Raw genomic sequence first — 21,999 nt, forward strand, 5'->3', positions numbered from 1 at the left:
AAAGAAAGCGAAAGTGTAAACAGAGAGGTACTTGGAACCTAGATTTAGAAATTATAAACCTTTAAGCTAATCTATAAAAAAGATATGGGCTGCAGCCCATAAAAGGCTAAATAAAATGAGAATCACTTGCAATTATCAGGGTGTTTCCTTTGCCAGTAAAGAAATTGTAAAAATAAATTGTTGTTACTTAAAAATATAAAAGATGCCATACTTACCTGCTATGTGCAGTGGAATTGCTGGCCCTATCCTCTCATGCAGGTGCCTCCTCAACAAGCCGTGTGCTGAGGAGACACCCATGCAGACGCACTTCTTATATTGGCTGTGTGCTTCCATAGACACTCAGAGTGCTATTATGTCCTACACCCTCTCACAGGAATTGGATAGACAGCAGCAGAATTCTATGGCTCCCGCTGTTCTTATGCCGCGTACACACAACCGTTTATCATGACGTGAAAAATGCAATTTTTTTAATTGGTCATTAAAAATGATCGTGTGTAGGCTCAAGAGCATTTTTCTCCACGTGAAAAATGTCCATTAAAAATTTAGAACATGCTCTAATTTTTCTCATTGTTTTTCACGTTGTAGTTTTTCACGTTGTGAAAAACAGTTGTGTGTAGGCATTAATGACGGGAAAAAACGTGCATGCTCAGAAGCAAGTTATAAGACAGGAGCACTCGTTCTGGTGAAAAACTAGCGTTTGTAATGGAGATAGCACAATCGCCACGCTGGAACAGACTGAAAAGCACGAATCGTCTCTCACCAAACGTTTACTAACACAAAATCAGCAAAAGCAGCATAAAGGGTGGCGCCATCTGAATGGAACTTCCCCTTTAGAGTACAGTCATACGTGTTGTACGTCACCGCGCTTTGCTCGAGCATTTCTTGTATGCAAGGCAGGCTTGACAAGAATCACATCGAGAAAAACTTTGTTTTTTCTAGGACATTAAAAACGGTCTCCTAGGAGACCAGGAAGAAATGGCAATGCTGCTATAGCCAGAGACATCACTGGACCATGAAAGGAGGCAGATACTGTGCATCCAAAAAGTATTTACAGCGCTTCACTTTTTCCACATTTTGTTATGTTACAGCCATAATCCAAAATGGATTAAAATCATTATTTTCCTCAAAATTCGATAAACAAAACCCCATAATGACAACGTGAAAGAAGTTTGTTTGAAATCTTTGCAAATTTATTAAAATGAAAAACAAAAAAAAGTCATGTACATAAGTATTCACAGCCTTTGCTTTTTGTTGAATACAGCCTCAAGTCTTTTATGAGTATGATGCTACAAGCTTGCCACACCTATTTTTGGGCAGTTTCTTCCATTCTTCTTTGCAGGACCTCTCAAGCTCTATCAGGTTGAATGGGGAGTGTCGGTGCACAGCCATTTTCAGATCTCTCCAGAGATGTTCAATCAGGTTCAAGTCTGGGCTCTGACTGGGCCACTCAACGACATTGTCCCGTAGCCACTCCTTTGTTATCTTGTCTGTGTGCTTTGGGTCGTTGTCCTGTTGGGAAGATGAACCTTCGCCCCAGTCTGAGGTCCAGAGCATTGATTTTTCCCTTGACTCTGACTAGTCTTCCAGTTCCTGCCGCTGAAAGGCATCCCCACAGAATGATGCTGTCACCACAATTTGTGGTTGTAGTTATTGTAGAAACATCCCAAGGATGATCAGTGGAAACAGGATTCACATGAGCTCAATTTTGAGTGTTGTGGCAAAGGCTGTGAATACTTACAGTGCCTTAAAAGAATATTCATACCCCTTAAAAATTTCCACATTTTGTCTACAACCAAAACATAAATGTATTTTATTGGGATTTTATTTGATAGACCAACACAAAGTGGCACATAATTGTGAAGTGGAAGGAAAATGACAAATGGTTTTCAGAATATTTTTCCCAAAAATATCTTAAAAGTGTGGCGTGCATTTGTATTTCACTGCAAGTCTTTTTGGGTATGTCTCTACCAGCTTTGCACATCTACAGTGTGAAATTTTTGCCAAATAGCTCAAGCTCTGTCAGATTGGATGAAGAGCATCTGTAAACAACAATTTTCAGGTCTTGCTACAGATTCTCAATTGGATTTAGGTCTGGACGTTGACTAGGCCATTCTAACACATGAATATGCGTTGATCTAAACCAGGGGTCCTCAAACTATGGCCCGCGGGCCGAATCCGGCCATCCAGTGTGATTTACCCGACCCGCGGAGTGCCCCTTTAATATCGCAGCAATCCCCCTACCCTATGCTACCTTTTTATCACACTAGATGAGAAACATGACAGGTCCGGACAAAAGGCGTTTTTTTTTAGTTAAGCAGGAGGGCAGTTTTAGCAATCAAACAGCTGCCTTTCACTAGCAAAGTCCCGCCCTTTGTCCGGACCTGTCATGTTTTACGTCTTGTGTGATTGAGGTAGCAGAGAGGCGGAGTGCTGGGATGTTATAGAAGGGGCGGTAGTGTAATATTGAAGGGGAGATCTGTGATGGGGGGTCTGTTATGGTGGACAATGTGAGGAGGAGGAGTTTGTGTTGGGTGGGCTTTGTGATGGGGGAGTCTGTACTGGGGTGATCTGCTTTGGGGGGGACCTTATATGTGGGCTTTTTGATGGGGAGGGGAATCTGTGATAGGGGATCTGTTATTCTGGCCTTTGTGATGGAGAGGAGTTTGTGTTGGGGGGCTTTATGATGGGGAGGATCTGTTATGGGGGCTTTTTGATGGAGAGGAGATTGTGGTGGGGGTCTATTATTGGCATTGGGGGCTTTGTGATGGAGAGAAGTTTGTGTTGGGGGGCTTTGCTATGGGGGGGTCTAATATGGGGGGGATCTGTGATGGAGAGGAATCTGTGATGGGGGGGTTCTGTGTTGGGGAGGGGTTCTGTGATAAGGGGAGTCTGTGAAATACTAATACATTTATGTTGATTAAAATTGTTCTTTATTTTAAATATTGTAATGGTTTATTGTTTTTTCCTGTTTTTTTGCACTTCAAATAAGATATGTGCATAGGTTCATATTTTTTTTAAACTATAGTCCGGCACCCCAACAGTCTGAGGAACTGTGAACTGGCCCCCTGTTTCAAAAGTTTGAGGACCTCTGATCTAAACCATTCCATTGTACAGTAGCTCTGCCTTTATGTTTAGGTTCATTGTCCTGCTGGAAGGTGAACCTCCACCCCAGTCTCAAGTCTTTTGCAGACTCGAACAGGTTTTCTTCTAAGATTTCCCTGTATTTGGCTCCATCCATCTTTCCATCAACTCTGACCAGCTTCCCTGTCCCTGCTGAAGAAAAGCATTCCCACAACATGATGCTGCCACCCCCATGTTTCACTGTGGGGATGGAGAGTTAGTTTTCTGCCACACATAACATTTTGCTTTTAGGCCAACCAGTTAAATTTTGGTCCTATCTGACCAGAGCACCTTCTTCCACATATTTGCTGTGTCCCCCACATGGCTTCTCGCAAACAGCAAACAGGACGTCTTATGGTTTTCTTTCAACAATGGCTTTCTTCTTGCCACTCTTCTGTGGACAAATTCTCCCACCTGAGATGTGGATCCCTGCAGCTCATCCAGAGTTACCATGGGCCTCTTGGCTGCTTTTCTGATTAATGCTCTTCTCGTCCAGCCTGTCAGTTTAGGTGGACAGCCATGTCTTGGTAGATTTGCAGTAGTGCCATACTCTTTCTATTTTCAGATGATGGATTAAACAGTGCTCTGTGAGAAGTTCAAAGTTTGGGATATTTTTTTTAACATAACCCTGCTTTAAAATTCTCCACAACTTTATCCCTGACCTGTCTGGTGTGTTCCTTGGCCTTTATGATGCTGTTTGCTCATTAAGGTTCTCTAACAAACCTCTGGGGGGCTTCACAGAATAGCTGTGTTTATACTGAGATTAAAGTACACATATGTAGACACTATTTACTAATTAGGTGACTTCTGAAGGCAATTGGATCCACTAGATTTTAGTAAGGGGTATCAGAGTAAAAAGAAAAAGTGAAGAGCTGTGAATATTTTCCGGATGAACTGTGGAATGGATGGATGGATGGGGAGAAGTGGAGAGTTTTTAATGCATAGCATTCTTTAAGGTAAAAAATTATTATACTTCAGAACCACTTTAAAGCACCAACTGTAGCCCGATCTATTTTCATGTTTTTTTAAGTTCAGGATAGAGCAGAGAAGGATGGATAGTCTGTGTGTTGGGTGACTGTGTTCTTATATGGGAGATGTTTCCTCACTCAGAAAGAAAAAACATGAAAGAAAATATCCCATTTTTAAAACTTTTCTTTACTTCCTTTTCAGATAAAGGGAGTCAGGCAGAGCAGGAAGAGAAGAGACAATCCAGAGACTAAACCTAAAGAGACTATATCATTTCTGCACTCTGTATTCAAAACTACATACATTTTGGCTTAAAGCTGAACACCCTTGCAGTAAAGACCCCACCACACTGCAAAGGTTGAATGCCTATTAAAGTGTTACTAAACCCACAACAGTAACACTGCTATACAGTGGGGAAAATAATTATAGGTTTAAATGATAGCGGTAGAATATCAACCAAAAATCCAGAACAAACACAATACAAATGTTATAAATTGAGTTGCAGTTCAGTGAGTAAAATAAATATTTGATCCCCAAGCAAAACATGACTTAGTACTTGGTGGAGAAACCCTTGCTGGCAAGCACAGAGGTAAGACGTTTCTTGTAGTTAGTACCAGGTTTGCACACACATCTTAAGAGGGATTTTGGTTCACTCTTCTTTACAGATCTTCTCTAAATCCTTAAAGCGGGGGTTCACCCTTAGAGGGCACTTTTCCCCCTTAGATTCATGCTCGTTATTACTAGGGGAATCGGCTATTTATTTAAAAATAGGTGCAGTACTTACCCGTTTACGAGACGCATCCTCTCCGTCGCTTCCGGGTATGGGCTTCGGGAATGGGCGTTCCTTCTTGATTGACAGGTTTCCGAGAGGCTTCCGACGGTCGCATCCATCGCGTCACGATTTTCCGAAAGAAGCCGAACGTCGGTGCGCAGGCGCAGTATAGAGCCGCACCGACGTTCGGCTTCTTTCGGCTACGAGTGACGCGATGGATGCGACCGTCGGAAGCCTCTCGGAAGGCTGTCACTCAAGAAGGAACGCCCGCTCCCGAAGACCATACCCGGAAGCGACGGAAGAAGATGCAGCTCGAAAACGGGTAAGTACTGCACCTATTTTAATACAAATAGCCGATTCCCCTAGACCGAACGAGCAGGAATCTAGGGGAAGAAAAAAATTTTTTTTTAGAAATGGGTGAACTCCCGCTTTAAGGTTTCCATAAAATTTCTATAGGATGAAGGTCTAGAGACCTTCTAGAGACTTCTTGAGCCACTCCGTTGTTGCCTTGGTGGTATGTTTTGGGTCATTGTCATGCCTTCTTGGGGAGGCAGATTAGCCGTGTTTGGAGGAAGTAAAATGCTGACTATGAACCTAAGAACACCATCCCTACAGTCAAGCCCCATTTTGCTTTGGGGTTGTTTCTCTGCTAAAGGTACCGCCAAGGCAACAAAGGAGTGGCTCAAGAAGAAGCACATTAAGGTCATGGAGTGGCCTAGCCAGTCTCCAGACCCTAATTGTATAGAACATTTATAGAGGGAGCTGAAACTTCGAGTTAACCAGAGGCAGCCAAGAAACCTTAAGTATTTAGCGAAGATCTGTAAAGAAGAGTGTCCCAAAATACCTCCTGAGATGGGTGCAAACTTGGTCACCAATTACAAGAAACGTCTTACCTCTGTGCTTGCCAAACACGGGTTTTTCCACCAAGTACCAAGTCATGTTTTGCTTGGGAATCAAACACTTATTTTACTCACTGAACTGCAACTCAATTTATAACATTTGTCTCATGTGTTTTCTCTGGATTTTTGGTTGGTATTCTGTCTAGATCATTTAAAATACACCTATGATAAAAATTAAAGACCCTTCATTTCTTTGTAAGTGGGCAACTTTACAAAATCTGCAGAGGATCAAATAATTATTTTCCCCACTGTATACTGCTAATGCAAAAAGTTATTTAGCAATTTATATTTACAAAAATAATTGCATTTCCATGTTCTGTGTACTGTGGAAGACCATATATAGTGAATGCAGGGTCCTAGGTTTAGTTACACTTTGGACAGATGAATGAGCTGTAGAACTTGCATTCCTTGCTTAGGTGGACTCACTCGATGTTCTGTTACTGGTTCCCTGAAGCCTCTTCTCTAAGGTTCTCTGGTTGGTCATCACATGCGGACGTTTTTAAGTACAATTCTGGACCAAAAGCCTTGCATATTATGTGAGAATGGCGAGGGCTCACCCCCAACCCAAAGCACAGGGGAGAAGGGGAGTGCATTTAAAGCAGAGCATAACTCAAGTATTACAGTGTATACCTCTATCTCTAGGCTTAACAAGCATTGAACTCTTGCAATACGGGGGGGGGGGGGGGGGGCACACTACAGTTTTTTTTTTTTGTGTGTAAATGCTAGAGTTTGGCCTTGAAAGTGATAATGAGCTCTTCAAGCAGCTGGAGGCACTTATTATTTTACATGGAGATTTATACATACTATATACTGGAATCAAGGCCCTGTGTCTCAACACTGCAATATCTCCCCACCAGTCATTATCTGCCCCTCTATGGCTAGTCTAAAGAAGCCTACTTTCATCAGAATATTCAAATGATTATGGTCAGCTGGAGGATTGTTTGTCTGCAGGCCCTCTAAGAAAGCAACAAGCATTCCCTGCTAAATGCCTTTTTAGCAAGGAAAAGTCTTTTAGCCAAGATGAACTTTGTAAGACCAATTTACTGTTGTTTTCCTGAGGAATGTTAGCATGGGGAATTCTCTAGAGCACACTTTTCCTAGGAAGAAAACATGTACATTTGCCTAACATGAATGTAAATGTTTGTGTATTGATCTTTCATTGGGTAGCATGCATGATCTGCATTTAAAATTTGTAGGCACCTTACAACTGAACGTATTGCTATTCACTTACTACATGTTTCCTACAAAAGAGATTTTGTTTGAAATAGCAGAACAATACATCAAACACAACTAATTTTGCTAAAGTATTAGGAAAACATGAACAATTTCACACAGCAGGCAGCTTGACCATTCAAGTAAAAACGACAACAACATATAACTAAGCTACAGCACTGCACTAATTGTTATGCTGAACAGTTACAATTTCATGTGTATAAAAGGTAACATAGAATGTTTTTAATATTTTTAGAATATAGAATATAATTTGAAACCATCCTGCATTAATTTAATATCCTACCTGACTGTACAGCTCTACAGAAGACTCCCCTTTTAGCTGGTGTCCAGTAAGGTAGGTATTGTGAGAAGACTCAATAAAATAATATGAAAGGGGGAAGTGCAGATCATCTACATTTATCTGAGACTCATCATTTCTAGAAGCAAAATTATCTTTATCCATCAGAAACCTAAAAATATAGAGGAATATTAGCAAAGGATACAATATGAATGTGGCTATATCTTAATAAGTATGGAATGAAAAATGGGTGACTACCTTGCAAACCCTTCAAAAGACATCAGTCCTTGCTGGCGCATACTAATGCTCGGCTCAAATTTCTTTACAATTAGAAAAAAAGGGTTAAAACAATTAGTAAATGAAATAAAACTATAGCGTGACTGTTCTGCATGTCAATTCGTTTAAATCTACATATCAGCTCTGCATGTTAACATATTGTGGAGGAACAGCAATGATACTAATAAACATAGGCTGTTGATTTTCTATATGCAGAAGACAGCTCTCATAAAGAAACAAAACTGTATTTATTTACCGTATTTATCGGCGTATACCGCGCACTATTTTGCGCTGAAAATCAGGGCAAAATCGTGGGTGCGCGATATAAGCCGATACCCGCTTTCCCGCCCCGAGTTTGAATACTGCACCGGCATATACCGAGCGCAGTACACTCGTGTATCTTCGCTCAGTCTCGTCGCCTCTCACGCTGTCGTCCTAAGCGTACAGGACGTCAGCGCGAGAGTTGCCGAGCCTGCTCGACGATACACGAGTATACTGCGCTTGGTATATGTCGGCGCAGTATTCAAAATCGGCGCGGGAAATGAGCGGGGAGGACGCCGCAGAAGGACGCCGGACCCGACGAAGAGGACACCCGAAGCCGCAGAAGGACGCCAGACCCGACGAAGAGGACACCCGAAGCTGCAGAAGGACGCCGAACCTGACGAAGAGGACACCCGAAGCCGCAGACGGACGCCGGACCCAATGGACGCCGCGCAAGACACCAAAACTGTACAACAAAAACTTTTCTTCCACAGGATTCACGGCAACTTTAGGGGTGCGCGGTATACGCGGGAGCGCGTTATACTGCGATAAATACGGTATATAGATTTGTAATCTTTTGACAAATGCACATTAAAAAAAATCATGTAAGTTAATGGCTCATGGAACCTTACAAAAAAACTGACCACAACTGGCCCGATCAACAATTTATTCTTAAATTAATATACATAGCTGTTCAGGCATTGTTATGAAATACAGATTTGTCCCCTATTTAGCTATACTTAAGTTGCCCATTTTTGTTTAAGTGTCATCTGCCTGACCTCACAAACTGCCCAACTCTGAAGTTCAAAATGTTAATTATTCATTTATACAGCTAAGACAAGTTTGTAATTTTTTGACAGTTGCACATAAGAAAAAATAGTTAATGGCTCAGGGAACTTTACAGAAAACCAGTTGCAACTAATCCTATGAAACATTTTTTTGCTTTACAATTTTATCAGTTGGAAGGCAAGTGTCAAGTCACATAGTTGACAGGACAGGAAATGTCTCTATTGACCCAAACATTTAAGTTAAAGTGAAATTCCAGGATCTCCCACCCCCTTCTAAATGCTATACTAACTACCCTGTAGAAGAAGATGCTTATACTTACTATTCTGCAGCCAATGAGTTTGAGTCACATGATCGGCTCTCAGCAGCTGGCTACAGGAAAGAGGACGGACAGTAGATGATGGGTGATGTCACCGTCCAGGCATTTCAGCGGTTGTTGCTTCGCCCTCCTCTCCCCTGATGCTGGTCACTTGGGGCATCATGTGACTGGACCAGAGCATCCTCAGAATAGATAAGTATAAGCATCTTTCTTCCACATGGTAGTTAGTATAAGAGGGGGTGAGAGCAGGTTTAAGCGTAAGAGGGGGTGAGAGCAGGTTTAAGCGTAGTTAGATTGATTATGGAATTCCACTTTAAGTGTCAAGATTTAAAAAGTTAAAAGATAAGTGTGTGAATTAAAAAAAAGAAAACCTACACTCACTGCCTCTACACTGAGAAATAAGTGATCAAAGACCACCGATTGCTCAGTTCTCAGGTCTGCTCTGAGCAGAAAGCGGAGACTGTCAGTCACTGCTCTTTGCTCTGCCCCTCCAGTGCTCACTAGAGCACTGGATTGTGGAGGGGGTGGGAGCTGCTGGCTCAGCATGCTGAGAAGTTGAAAAAGCTGGCAGTCGAGGAATCTGGGTCGGTCCCTCAGTGGAAGTATTGCCATAATGTTCCTTTAAATAAGGGTTACATATATAACTTTCATAAATAGTGCTGCACAGTTCTAATAATTTAGGAATGGATATTCAGATTCTTGAATAGACTGATCACGACTAGTTCTTTTCGCAGGTGGTGTTACCTACCAGAGTTGTAAATACATTAATACAGACACTAATCAGGACAGAAGCAGACTGAACTACCAGTATGTCTTTGTACTGAGAAGGTTAATCTGTACAAAAACAGGGAAAATATTCAAAACCCCAGCATTGTAAGGTAATAGTGCCAACTGCTTAGCCGTCATCAATTTATCTATATTGAAGAATCCACTGACTACTAAAAGTAAGAGCGAGAGCTATGCTATGGAGCCCTTGCAGCTGAAACCCCAACATTTGTCATGTTTTTGGCATGGTGGAGTCAAAATACATGTTTGCTAAATTAACATTTTCATCCATTCAGCTTCTGAAACAAATATACATTACTACGGATTTTGTATAATAAAAGATCAGTAAAACATACACATTTCGTTTATTTGAATACACATACTGATGATACTATACACATGATGTAAATTTCCAGTGGGATTGTTTTATGACTGGCAGTTAAATTTTCCCAAAGAAATGCACTGCTAATCATATCTAATTTCTCTCTACATCATAGTAGATAAATGTGTATAAATAAATGAGAAAAAAGTCTGACCTGAATAATGCTGAGGACTTCATCATAGGTGTAGTGCTCGCCTTGGCAATTGACCAAGAAGTCATTAAACTGCTGTATTCCCAATCCAAACACACCAAGTGAGGTACTTTCTACTCCAGTGCCATTGGTAACAATACTGGCAGCAGCAATAGCATCAGAAATTTGTCTCTGGTTTTCTGACAACTGCTGTTTGCTGCGAATGAATAGACCCAAGTCGGATACATTCCTGGTCAATAAATCTACAATACAAAACAAGATACAATCAGATTTTCAGCTAATATCTTCTGTCTTACTTATGGGCTGCTGTGCTGTACACTATTTTAAACAAATGGTGTTATCTGTATTATACCACAAATCTGAAATTTCAAACACAATCACGCATCCCCATTCTTGGCTATACTTTGCTCAAAGGAGCAGCGTTCCAATTGGACACCGAGGAGGAGGGAGACGCAAACCGGCGGAAGCCGCCGTGATGCCTGCGGAGGAGAGCAGGGGAGTGGGAAACCGCTGTGATGCCAAGAAGGAGAGCAGGGGAAGAAGTCATCCGCCTGTCGCCCAGGTGAAGCGCTGCCCGCCATAGGTGGGATAATTGCCGGCGCTCCTGGTGACCCGACTGACCAGACCAGGGGGAGGGGATGTTTAGGTGCATATACATAGCATGCTCAATTTTGAATTAACAGTTTAACACAGTTAACACGAAAATATGATTAGCTTCATTTACATGTATGGTCTAAATCTCAGGAAGGGTTGATTAACTAAAACTGGATAGTGCAAAATCTGGTGCAGCTCTGCATAGAAACCAATCAGCTTCCAGGCTTTTTTTTTATCAAAGCTTAAAGTTATTCTAAAGGTTGTCTTTTTTTAAATAAGAAACATGTTATACTTGCCTACTCTGTGCGATGGTTTTGCACAGAACAGCCCCGTTCATCTTCTTTTTGGGTTCCCCACCGGCAGTCCTGTCCCCCATGCCAAGTGCCCCCAATAACAAGCCTCTTGCTATGCAAACACTCAAGCAGGGTCACTCTCGAGCCATGCCCTTCATTTCCTATATGAAATGGACAGCTCTCATAAAGAGGCAAGACTGTATTTATTTATATAGCTCAGAATATTTTGTAATCTTCTGCCTTTAGAAACACTTTAATTGAACAAGCTGAAGGCAGAAGCTGATCATAAACTTTCATCTACAGCTGCACCGGATTTTGCACTCTCCAGTTTTAGTAAATCAACCCCATTGTCTTGAAAGCAGAATAAAGACCCTTTACATAATTTTTTTAGGGGCAATGATGAATATGAGAGCAATGTGCACTGATTTATACAAATTTGGTTTATAAATTCCTGTAACAAACCTTGTGGATTAGGAATTATTTATTTTTTCTCTAAATAAGGCAGGACATAAATATTTTCTCAAGCCAAGGTCTAAATAGTTTTGTCCTAATAAAAGATCCCATCCACTATGGTTGTTGCAAAACTGCCTTACACATAGTGTATATACTTTGAATACTTAAAGAAAAAAAAAAAGAGTAAGCATTGTTTTCAAAAACACGTATTTTATTTATTTATTTTTATCAATTTGCAAAATGCAAAGTGAGGGAACGGAAGAAAAATCAAAAACAAATCAATATTTGGTGTGATCACCCTTTGGCTTCAAACCAGCATCAATTTTTTCTAGATACATTTGCATACAGTTTTTGAAGGAACACAGCAGATAAGTTGTTCCAAACATCTTGTAGAACTAACCACAGATCTTCTGTGGATGTAGGCTGCGTTAAATCTTTCTGTCCCTTCATGTAATCCCAGACAGACTCCCAGACAGATTTAATGATGTTGAGATCAGGGCTCTGTGGGGCCAAACCATGACTTCCAGTACTCTTTGTTTTTCTTTACGCTAATGTTCCTAATGACATTGGCTGTATGTTTGGGGTCATTGTCCTGCTGCAGAACAAATTTGGGGCCAATCACACAACTCCCTGATGGTACGGCATGATGGACAACATTATTGTTTTCACATAATTGGATGATGGAATTCAGCTGAGCTTCACATTTACTAAGCTCTAGAGAAACTGGCCTTGCAGAGTGCAATTGCATAGTCTAATTGCCTTTAGCAAAATCAAGCCCTATGTGTACACAGGTGCACCCAATATTTGGAAAAAGAGGACTGACATGAGACAGGTTTCTGTATAAAGAAGAAATTGACACAGGACCTTGAAAAGTTTGATTGTGAAGGATAGTGTGAAACTATTCAAATGAGTCTATACTTATTCCAGGTGGAGATACTTCTTGCCAAATTGGAGAATCAATTAGTCCAATCTAGGAGCCAAAAGAGAGTTTCAAGGATTTTTTGAAACATGACCTTTGGCAAACCTTAAAAATGCTCTGTAATTTTTAAGGTGGTTTGATAGCTTGACTCAAAAGATTTGTTTTTCTCTGCTTTATTTAATTTAAAATTTTAAAAATTTTAGTAAGTAATGACGATGTTGTTGCATGTTAGTATGTGACAAACCTAGGTCTGGCTGGACTCCGCTGACATTCTCATCAATTGTCAAATTTGTGTACAGAGGAATAGATTTTGAACCCAAACGGTTGCAGGCAACAGCATATACGTCAAAAATATCTTTAAGGTCTTTTCGGCTTCTTACACTACAAATAAGAAAAAGAATATGGTAAAATAAATTACAAGTTACATAGAATGTTTTATCAAAAGTGAACCCGCCAACCATTTTCATCTCTTAAGTAAAAGTACTAAAAAGAGTTCATAAGCGGACTACAATTATCTTTATTTTAATTCTGGTCTAAAGCCTCGTACACACGCTTAGGTTTTCGGACAATCGAACGTCCGTTTTTGTGGCATGGTAGTCTCATGTTGAAAGTGAAGAGGTTACCCACAATACAAACATTTTCGTATGATAGAATACAATGTCAGAAGTGATGTAATGTGTTGAATAGCTCTGTATGTATTCTTTCATTTCGGAGCATGCGTAGTCTTTTTCATACGAAAACCGTACTAATAAAACGAAAATCGGATGTTGCGTTCACATCCAACAAACATTTTATAGCACATCCAGCTTTTGTCTGACGAAAAAGCACCATACTAACGATCCGAATATCGCCAGACAGCTCGTTGTACAAATTTTTCCATCCGATTTTCGTATCGTATCATGTGTACAGGCCTTAAGTCTCCCTTTTGTGCTAGGACGTTTGCTTGCTGTTCCAATGCCCATTAGGATACCTAAACCCAAGAATAAAAATTAAACATATTACAGTTTGCCAGACCTCGGATATGGTGGCTGCATTCGTTTTACATTTTCAAGATTAGAACGATCTCAGCAAGTGCAGACGATACCTGTTGCTGTTGCCAAAAACACAGTGCTCTTTTTACTTTGCTCTTTTGTGATGGACAGAAAATAAAATCTTATCTTTTTATGTAAACAACTTATCCTATCAACCCCTATGTAATTAAGATGAGCAGGGAAAGCCATATTTGTAGTCCAGCCTGGATAGAAAATGTGTTATTTTCAGGATTACCAAGTGGAAATGAAGGAAAAAAAGCTTGAAAGAATACTTAAAATGCAGTCACTACATTTGGTAAACTGCAATATATTACATTTTGTTTTGGGGTTTAGACACACTTTGACGGCATCCGTTCTGGCCACCATGGTTCTCTCATTGGACAAAATTACAGTAGGTAGGCGGGATCGAGCTGTGGACATAAAGCACCCATTAAGCATGTGGCTTTCCTTAATAAAAGCAGCTTGCTCTTAGCTACAAAAAATATTAAATAGCTAACAGGTTTGTCACTAATAAAGATCAGGGATATGCAACAACTCACAGCAACCATATAGTTTTGATTAGTCTAACAGCAAATACATTTTTCTTTGTATGTAATTTATGGTAATGAAACTCCATACAAAAAAAAATAATTTTCTCAGCTTTCTTAGAGTTCTAGACATAACCAACTAGCATGTTTTCTCTTTCTCTTACCCAGCTTTAACCACTTAAGACCCGGACCTTTAGGCAGCTAAAGGACCTCGCTTTAACTGACAATTGCGCGGTCGTGGTATTTGATCATACCTGCGGTTTTTATTTTTTGCGCTATAAACAAAAATACAGCGACAATTTTGAAAAAAATGCAATGTTTTTTACTATTTGCTATAATAAATATCCCCCAAAAATATATAAAAAAACTTTTTTTTTCCTCAGTTTAGGCCGATACGTATTCTTCTACCTATTTTTGGTAAAAAATAAAATCGCAATAAGCGTTTATCGATTGGTTTGCGCAAAATTTATAGCGTTTACTAAATAGGGGATAGTTTTATTGCATTTTTATAAAATGGCTACTAATGGCGGCGATCAGTGATTTTTTTCATGACTGCGACATTATGGCGGACACTTTGGACAATTTTGACACATTTTTGGGACCATTGTCATTTTCACAGCAAAAAATGCATTAAAAATGCATTGTTTACTGTGAAAATGACAATTGCAGTTTGGGCGTTAACCACAAGGGGGCGCTGAAGGGGTTAAGTGTGACCTCATTTGTGTTTCTAACTGTAGGGGGGTGTGGTTGTAGGTGTGACGTCATTGATTGTGTTTCCCTATTAAAGGGAACACACGATCAATGACGGCGCCACAGTGAAGAATGGGGAAGCTGTGTTTACACACAGCTTTCCTCGTTCTTCAGCTCTGGGGACCGATCGCGGGACTCCAGCGGCGATCGGGTCCGTGGATCCTGCGGTCACGGAGCTTCGGACCCGGCTGGGCACTTAAAGAGGACGTACCTGTACGTGCTTGTGCCCAGCCGTGCCGTGCCATTCTGCCGACGTATATGTGCAGGAGGCGGTCCTTAAGTGGTTAAAGCTGTAAAAAACAAAACACTCCTACACTGACCAGAAAAGCTGCCTATAGCAGAGAAAAGGTAGACAGTTAGGACTGCTCACAGGCAGTGCTGTGTTCTTCTTTTCTGCCTAGTGTCCTACTCCTGAAGGTGGCGCTATGGCCCTACAGTCAAGTATTATATGAGCTGTGCCCTTCAAAGAACGAAAGAGAAAACAAGAAAAACTGTTGCTGTAACTGCTTAAATTCTTAGCTGTAGTTTGGCTTCAATTTGTCAGTGTATCTAAATCTGCTAGTACATCTAACATTCCCCTCCCTCAAAATGTACAATGCTGCTGTACAAAGGTGTCTCTGTGCTGCTTCATCTAGAGTGGGGGCACTCTAAAACAGGAGGGTGTGTTACTGGCTAGGTCACCAGAAGAAAACAGAGGGAAAAGGCTTAAGAAAATAAAAACTAACAAAGCCACCACCTTCAAGAATTGGTAAGCTGCAATATATAAAAAATTTTGTTTAGGGCTTGATACTACACTGAATGAATGAATGAAAAACTTATATAGCGCGACACATGCGAACTGAATCGCCTCTGGGCGCTTGATGTACCTGTCTCCTTTGATATCAAAAGAGATGAGTTTTGATCTTTTTCCTGAAGGCTAAGTGGTTTTCCTCCAACCGAACGCTGGTTGGTAAAGCGTTCCATAGTCTGGGGCCTTGGACCGCAAATCTTCTATCTCCTTTGGACTTGTAGTTGGCTTTCGGTATCTGAAGAAGATTTTGATTGGTGGATCGCAGAACGCGATTGGGATTATGGGCTTTTATTTTTTCGCATAGATAATGGGGAGCATTCCCATAGATACATCTATGAGTTAGACAGAGTGCTTTAAAAGTGATTCTGTCTTTTACTGGCAACCAGTGAAGGGTTCTTAGTGAAGGTGAAATAGATTCCCAGGGTTTTTTCCCAGTGACAAGTCTGGCGGCCGTGTTTTGAACGACACTAACCACTTAAGGACCGCCTAACGCCGATATACGTTGGCAGAATGGCACAGGCATGAACAGGTACGTCGCCTTTAAGAGCCCAGCCGTGGGTCGCCGGCGCGCGCACGCGACCCGTTCCGAAGCTTAGGGACCGCGGTCCCACGATCGGTCACAGGAGCTGAAGAATGGGGAGAGGTGTGTGTAAACACACCTTTCCCGTTCTTCACAGTGGCAGTGTCATTGATTGTCTGTTCCCTGATATAGGGAAAGATGATCAATGATGTCACACGCCCAGCCCTGCCCCCCTACAGTTAGAAACACATATGAGGTCACACTTAACCCCTACAGCGCCAGCTAGTGGTTAACTCCTAAACTGCAATTGCATTTTTTATAGCACTATTTGCTGTGAAAATGACAATGGTCCCAAAAATGTGTCAAAATTGTCCAATGTGTCCGCCATAATGTCGCAGTCACGAAAAAAATCGCTGATCGCCGCCATTAGTAGTAAACAAAAAAATTATTAATAAAAATGCCATAAAACTATCTCCTATTTTCTAAACGCTATACATTTTGCGCAAACCAATCGTTAAACGCTTATTACGATTTGTTTTACCAAAAATAGGTAGAAGATCACGTATCGGCCTAAACTGAGGAAAAAACATGTTTTTTGTATATATTCTTTAAGGATATTTATTATAGCAAAAAGTAAAAAATATTGTATTTTTTTCAAAATTGTCGCTCTATTTTTGTTTATAACGCAAAAAATAAAAAGCGCAGAGGTGATCAAATACCACCAAAAGAAAGCTCTATTTGTGGGAAAAAAGGACGCCAATTTTGTTTGGGAGCCACATTGCACGAAGGCGCAATTGTCAGTTAAAGCGACGCAGTGCCGAATCGCAAAAAGGGGCAAGGTCCTTAACCTGCATATTGATCCGGGTCCTAAGTGGTTAAGATCCTTTGGACTTGTGCTTTGTGCATGCTGCTGCCATTCACAGCCATGACATGCCGAGAACAGCTATACACAGTTCCCTAGTTATCTAAACTCTTCATTTTTTTTGTGATTGCTGGAGGCATTAAGACACCATAACAGTAAAGGAGATGTTTTTAATACTGCATTAACCACTTGCCCACCGGGTTAATTCTGGCACTCTCCTTCATGTGAAAATCACAATTTTTTTGCTAGAAAATTAATCAGAACCCCCAAACATTATATATTTTTTTTTAGCAGACATCCTAGGGAATAAAATGGCAGTCATTGCAATACTTTTTGTCACACCGTATTTGCGCAGCGGTCTTACAAGCGCACTTTTTTTGGATAAAAATCACTTTTTTGAATTAAAAAATAAGACAACAATACATTTTGCCCATTTTTTTTATATATTGTGAAAGATAATGTTACGCCGAGTAAAATGATACCCAACATGTCACGCTTAAAAATTGCGCCCGCTCGTGGCATGGCGTCAAACTTTTACCCTTAAAAATCTCGATAGGCGACGTTTAAAAAATTCTACAGGTTGCATTTTTTGAGTTGCAGAGTAGGCCTAGGGCTAGAATTATTGCTCTCACTCTAACGATCGCGGCGATACCTCACTTGTGTGGTTTGAATACCGTTTTCATATGCGGGCGCTACTCGCGTATGCGTTTGCTTCTGCGCGCGAGCTCGTCGGGACGGGGCGCTTTAAAAAATTTTTTTTGGGTTTTCTTATTTATTTTTATTTAGTTTTATAATTTTTTACACTGAAAAAAAAAAAAATTGATCACTTTTATTCCTATTACAAGGAATGTAAACATCCCTTGTAATAGAAAAAAGCATGACAGGTCCTCTTAAATATGAGATCTGGGGTCAAAAAGACCTCAGATCTCATAATTAGACTTAAATGCAAAAAAAAAAAAAAAAAAAAAAAAAAAAATGTCATTTTTTCAAATGACAAAAAAAAAATGTTTCTTTAAGAGGGTGGGCGGGACTGACGTTTTGACGTCACTTCCGCCCAGCAGAGCTATGAGGACGGGTGAAGGAGATTTCTCCTTCAGTCCCGTCCCCGCTCAGCTGCCGGACACATCCGATCCCCTCCGCCGCTACCGACGGCTCCGGTAAGCGGCGGAGGGCGCGGGAGAGCGGCGGGAGGGGGGGGGGCCCTCTCCCGCCACCGATAACGGCGATCTCGCGGCGAATCCGCTGCGGAGACCGCCGTTATCGTGTACACCACCGCCCCCTGAAAAGATGAATATCTCGGTTGTGGCAGCAGCTGCTGCCGTTATCGAGATATTCAACTTTAAAAAGAGGACGTCTTTTTGACATGGGGCGGTGGTCAAGAGGTTAAGGATATACTATGCTATGTAAGTATAAATGTAAATAATGCTTAGAAAATAAACTTCCATCAATAACCACAAGGTAAAATTACCTGAAAGATTTGAAGAGTTCTACAAACTCCACAAAGTTCATGCTGCTATCAGAAACCATAAATGACTGAAATCCTTTCATTCCACCCTTAATTCTTCCATGCCAACTTGAACTACTCCATGTGCTGGAAAATAAGAAGATTTTACAAGTGTTTTATTGCAGAACAACATGTGCCAGTTTGTGCATTTGTGGTGTGCCTTTCTCCACTAAATCAAATCATTTTAATATAGTTTAATTCTTTGATTTATTAAATAAAATATACAATCGTTTTAAGACTCTTGGCAAGATCCACAAAAATATGAAAGGTAGAACAATGTACTGCCAGGAAGAGACTTAGAGAAAAATCCTACAATGATTTTATAGCCACAGAAAAACTGTAATGGATTTAAAACATTTTAAACAAGAAAAAGTCATCATAGACTTTTTAATTTATTTACTATAGGTTTTTATATTGCACTGACAATTTACAGAGGGATTTGTAAATATTGTACATTCACACCATTCCTTGACCTCAGGGAGCTTACAATCTAAGGTGCCTAGCTTACATGCATATATACACATACTAGGGCCAATTTAGACAAGAGCCAATGAATATACCAGCATGTCTTTGGAGTGTGGGAGGAAACGAGAATATCCACAGGAATACCAATGCAAGCACAGAGAGAACATGCTAACTCCATGCAGGTAGTGTCATAGTTAGGATTAAAACCAATATCCCAAGTGCTAACCACTAAGCCACTGTGCTGCCTCTACTAAAACAACATGTCATCAATTTGTATAGCTTATTTCATAACATAAATCAGTTTCATCAGTTTTGTATAGCTTACGCAGCTGGAGGTTTGTTGGAGCTGGACAGAACAGGTGAGGATGCTGGCCGGATAGGTGTGGTTGTCCCTTGTATTACATTTGTAGAGCCAGAGACAGATGCTGAGTGAACTCTCCGCGAAGGAATAATATTAGATGTAGAACATCCAGAAATTGTATTCTGGTCTGTCAAAGAAAAAAAATAGAAAATCAAAGAATTTATAATATTATTATTATTATTAATAATAATTATTATTTTTGACCAAGTTATTTTTATTGCATACATTTATATATTGTACTGTAAAAGTGTCACAGAAAGACAGAGAAAACATGTTCTTCCCCGGCTGTACTCTGCCTCTTCCTTATAGGGTTATACGCCTTTAACCTGTAGATGTATCTTGTTCCTTGTATTTGTATACATTTGCTAGGACCAAGGATCTCTAGTAAAGCTGTACATAAGAAATTATCATTTCCAATCCAGTGGTGTTTCATTCAGATGATGATCTCATATCTATGGGGGGCAACATCCACTGGGCAGGATAAAAAAATACCTGATGTGATCTACAGTGCCTTGAAAAAGTATTCATACCCCTTGACATTTTCCACATTTTATCATGTTACAAACAAAAACGTAAATGTATTTTATTGTGATTTTATGTGATAGACCAACACAAAGTGGCACATAATTGTCAAGTGAAAGGAAAATTATAACTGTTTTTCATTTTTTTTTTTTTACAAATAAATATCTGAAAAGTGTGGCGTGCATTTGTATTCAACCCCCCTTACTCTGATACCACTAACTAAAGTCTAGTGGAACCAATTGCCTTCAGAAGTCACCTAATTAGTAAATAGAGTCCACCTGTGTGTAATTTAAGCCCAGTATAAATACAGCTGTTCTGCGATGCCCTCAGAGGTTTGTTAGAGAACCTTCGTGAACAAACAGCATCATGAAGGCCAAGGAACACACCAGACAGGTCAGGGATAAAGTTGTGGAGAAGTTAAAAGCCGGGTTAGGTTATAAAAAAAATATCCCAAAGCTTTGAACATCTCACAGAGCATTGTTCAGTCCATCATCTGAAAATGGAAAGAGTATGGCACAACTGCAAACCTACCAAGACATGGCCGTCTGCCTAAACTGACAGGCTGGGCAAGGAGAGCATTAATTATAGAAGCAGCCAAGAGGCCCATGGTAACTCTGGAGAAGCTGCAGAGATCCACAGCTCAAGTGGGAGAATCTGTCTACAGGACAACTATTAGTCGTGCACTCCACAAATCTGGACTTTATGAAAGAAAACCATAGGAAGTCCCATTTGCAGTTTGCGAGAAGTCATTAGGGGGACACAGCAAATATGTGTAAGAAGGTGCTCTGGTCAGATGAGACCAAAATTGAACTTTGTGGCCTAAAAGCAAAATGCTATGTGTGACGGAAAACTAACACTGCACATCACCCTGGACACACCATCTCCACTGTGAAACATGGTGGTGACAGAATCATGTTGTGGGGATGCTTTTCTTCAGCAGGGAAGCTGGTCAGAGTTGATGGGAAGATGGATGAAGTCAACTACAGGGCAATCTTAGAAGAAAACCTGTTATGCCGCTTACACACGTTCGGAATTTCCGATAACAAATGTTCGATGCAAGATTTTGGTCGGATATTCCGACCGTGTGTATGCTTCATCTGACATTTGCTGTCGGAATTTCCAACAACAAATGTTTGAGAGCTGGTTCTTAATTTTTCCGACAACAAAAGTCCATTTGATCGTCTGTATGCAATTCCGACGCACAACAATCCTATGCATGCTTAGAATCAATTTGACGCATGCTCGGAATCATTGAACTTCATTTTTCTGGGCTCGTTGTAGTGTTGTACGTGACCGCATTCTTGACATTCGGAATTTTCGACAACATTTGTGTGACCGTGTGTATGCAACACAAGTTTGAGCCAATATTAAAAAAAAATCCAAGTTTTTTTGTAAGAATGTCCGATCGTGTGTACGCGGCATTAGAGTCTGCACAAGACCTGAGACTGGAGCGGAGGTTCACCTTCCAGCAGGAACAATGATCCAAAACATTCAGCCAGAGCTACAATGGAATGGTTTGGAGCAAAGCATATTCATGTGTTAGAATGGCCCAGTCAAAGTCCAGACCTAAATCCAATTGAGAATCTGTGACAAGACTTGAAAATTGCTGTTTGCAGACGCTCTCCATCCAGTCTGACAGAGCTTAAGCTATTTTGCAAAGAAGAATGTGTAAAAATGTCATTCTCTAGAAGATGAACAAAGCTGCTAGAGAATCCAAAAAAAGACTTGCAGCTGTAATTGCAGCGAAAGGTGGTTCTACAAAGTTTTAACTCAGGGGGCTGAATACAGATGCGTTTCACATATTTATTTGTAAAAGGTTTTGAAAACCATTTATCATTTTCCTTTCACTACACAATTATGTGCTACTTGTGTTGGTCTATCACATAAAATCCCATTAAAATATATTTACGTTTTTAGTTGTAACATAACAAAATTTGGAAAATGTCAAGGTGTATCAATAACTTTTCAAGGCACTGTACCTGACTTTTTTTGTTACCAAACCATTAACTAGGCTAGGACTGCCCAGCACCCTAGCAACCAATTACCTGCTTGAAGCTTCTGCCCTCCATGCAGACCTGCGGCCTCTCTAGTCCTCTGCCATGCTGCAAGAATAACCGTGCAGCAGCTGCGTACAAGAAGCAGGGCCTACATAGTGGCCAGGCAAGAAAGAAAGAGAGACCAGGCTTTTAAGTGGTGCGACT

General features: G+C 40.6%; 1 protein-coding gene across 5 annotated transcripts in view; it reads right to left on the reverse strand.

Moving 5' to 3' along the window:
- Positions 1–21,999, reverse strand: part of PLCE1 (phospholipase C epsilon 1) — a 509,323-nt gene that overhangs the window by 123,653 nt on the left and 363,671 nt on the right. For all 5 annotated transcript variants that reach the window (XM_040362142.1, XM_040362141.1, XM_040362144.1 and 2 more), the window contains 6 exons: positions 19,241–19,403; positions 18,415–18,537; positions 12,711–12,847; positions 10,211–10,449; positions 7,526–7,587; positions 7,274–7,439 (listed from right to left, as the gene is read on the reverse strand). In XM_040362142.1, the coding sequence (XP_040218076.1) occupies positions 7,274–7,439; positions 7,526–7,587; positions 10,211–10,449; positions 12,711–12,847; positions 18,415–18,537; positions 19,241–19,403 (890 nt within the window). The remainder of the gene's footprint in view (positions 1–7,273; positions 7,440–7,525; positions 7,588–10,210; positions 10,450–12,710; positions 12,848–18,414; positions 18,538–19,240; positions 19,404–21,999) is intronic.

Source organism: Rana temporaria, chromosome 8 (genome assembly GCF_905171775.1).
Source record: "Rana temporaria chromosome 8, aRanTem1.1, whole genome shotgun sequence".
Taxonomy (NCBI): domain Eukaryota; kingdom Metazoa; phylum Chordata; class Amphibia; order Anura; family Ranidae; genus Rana; species Rana temporaria.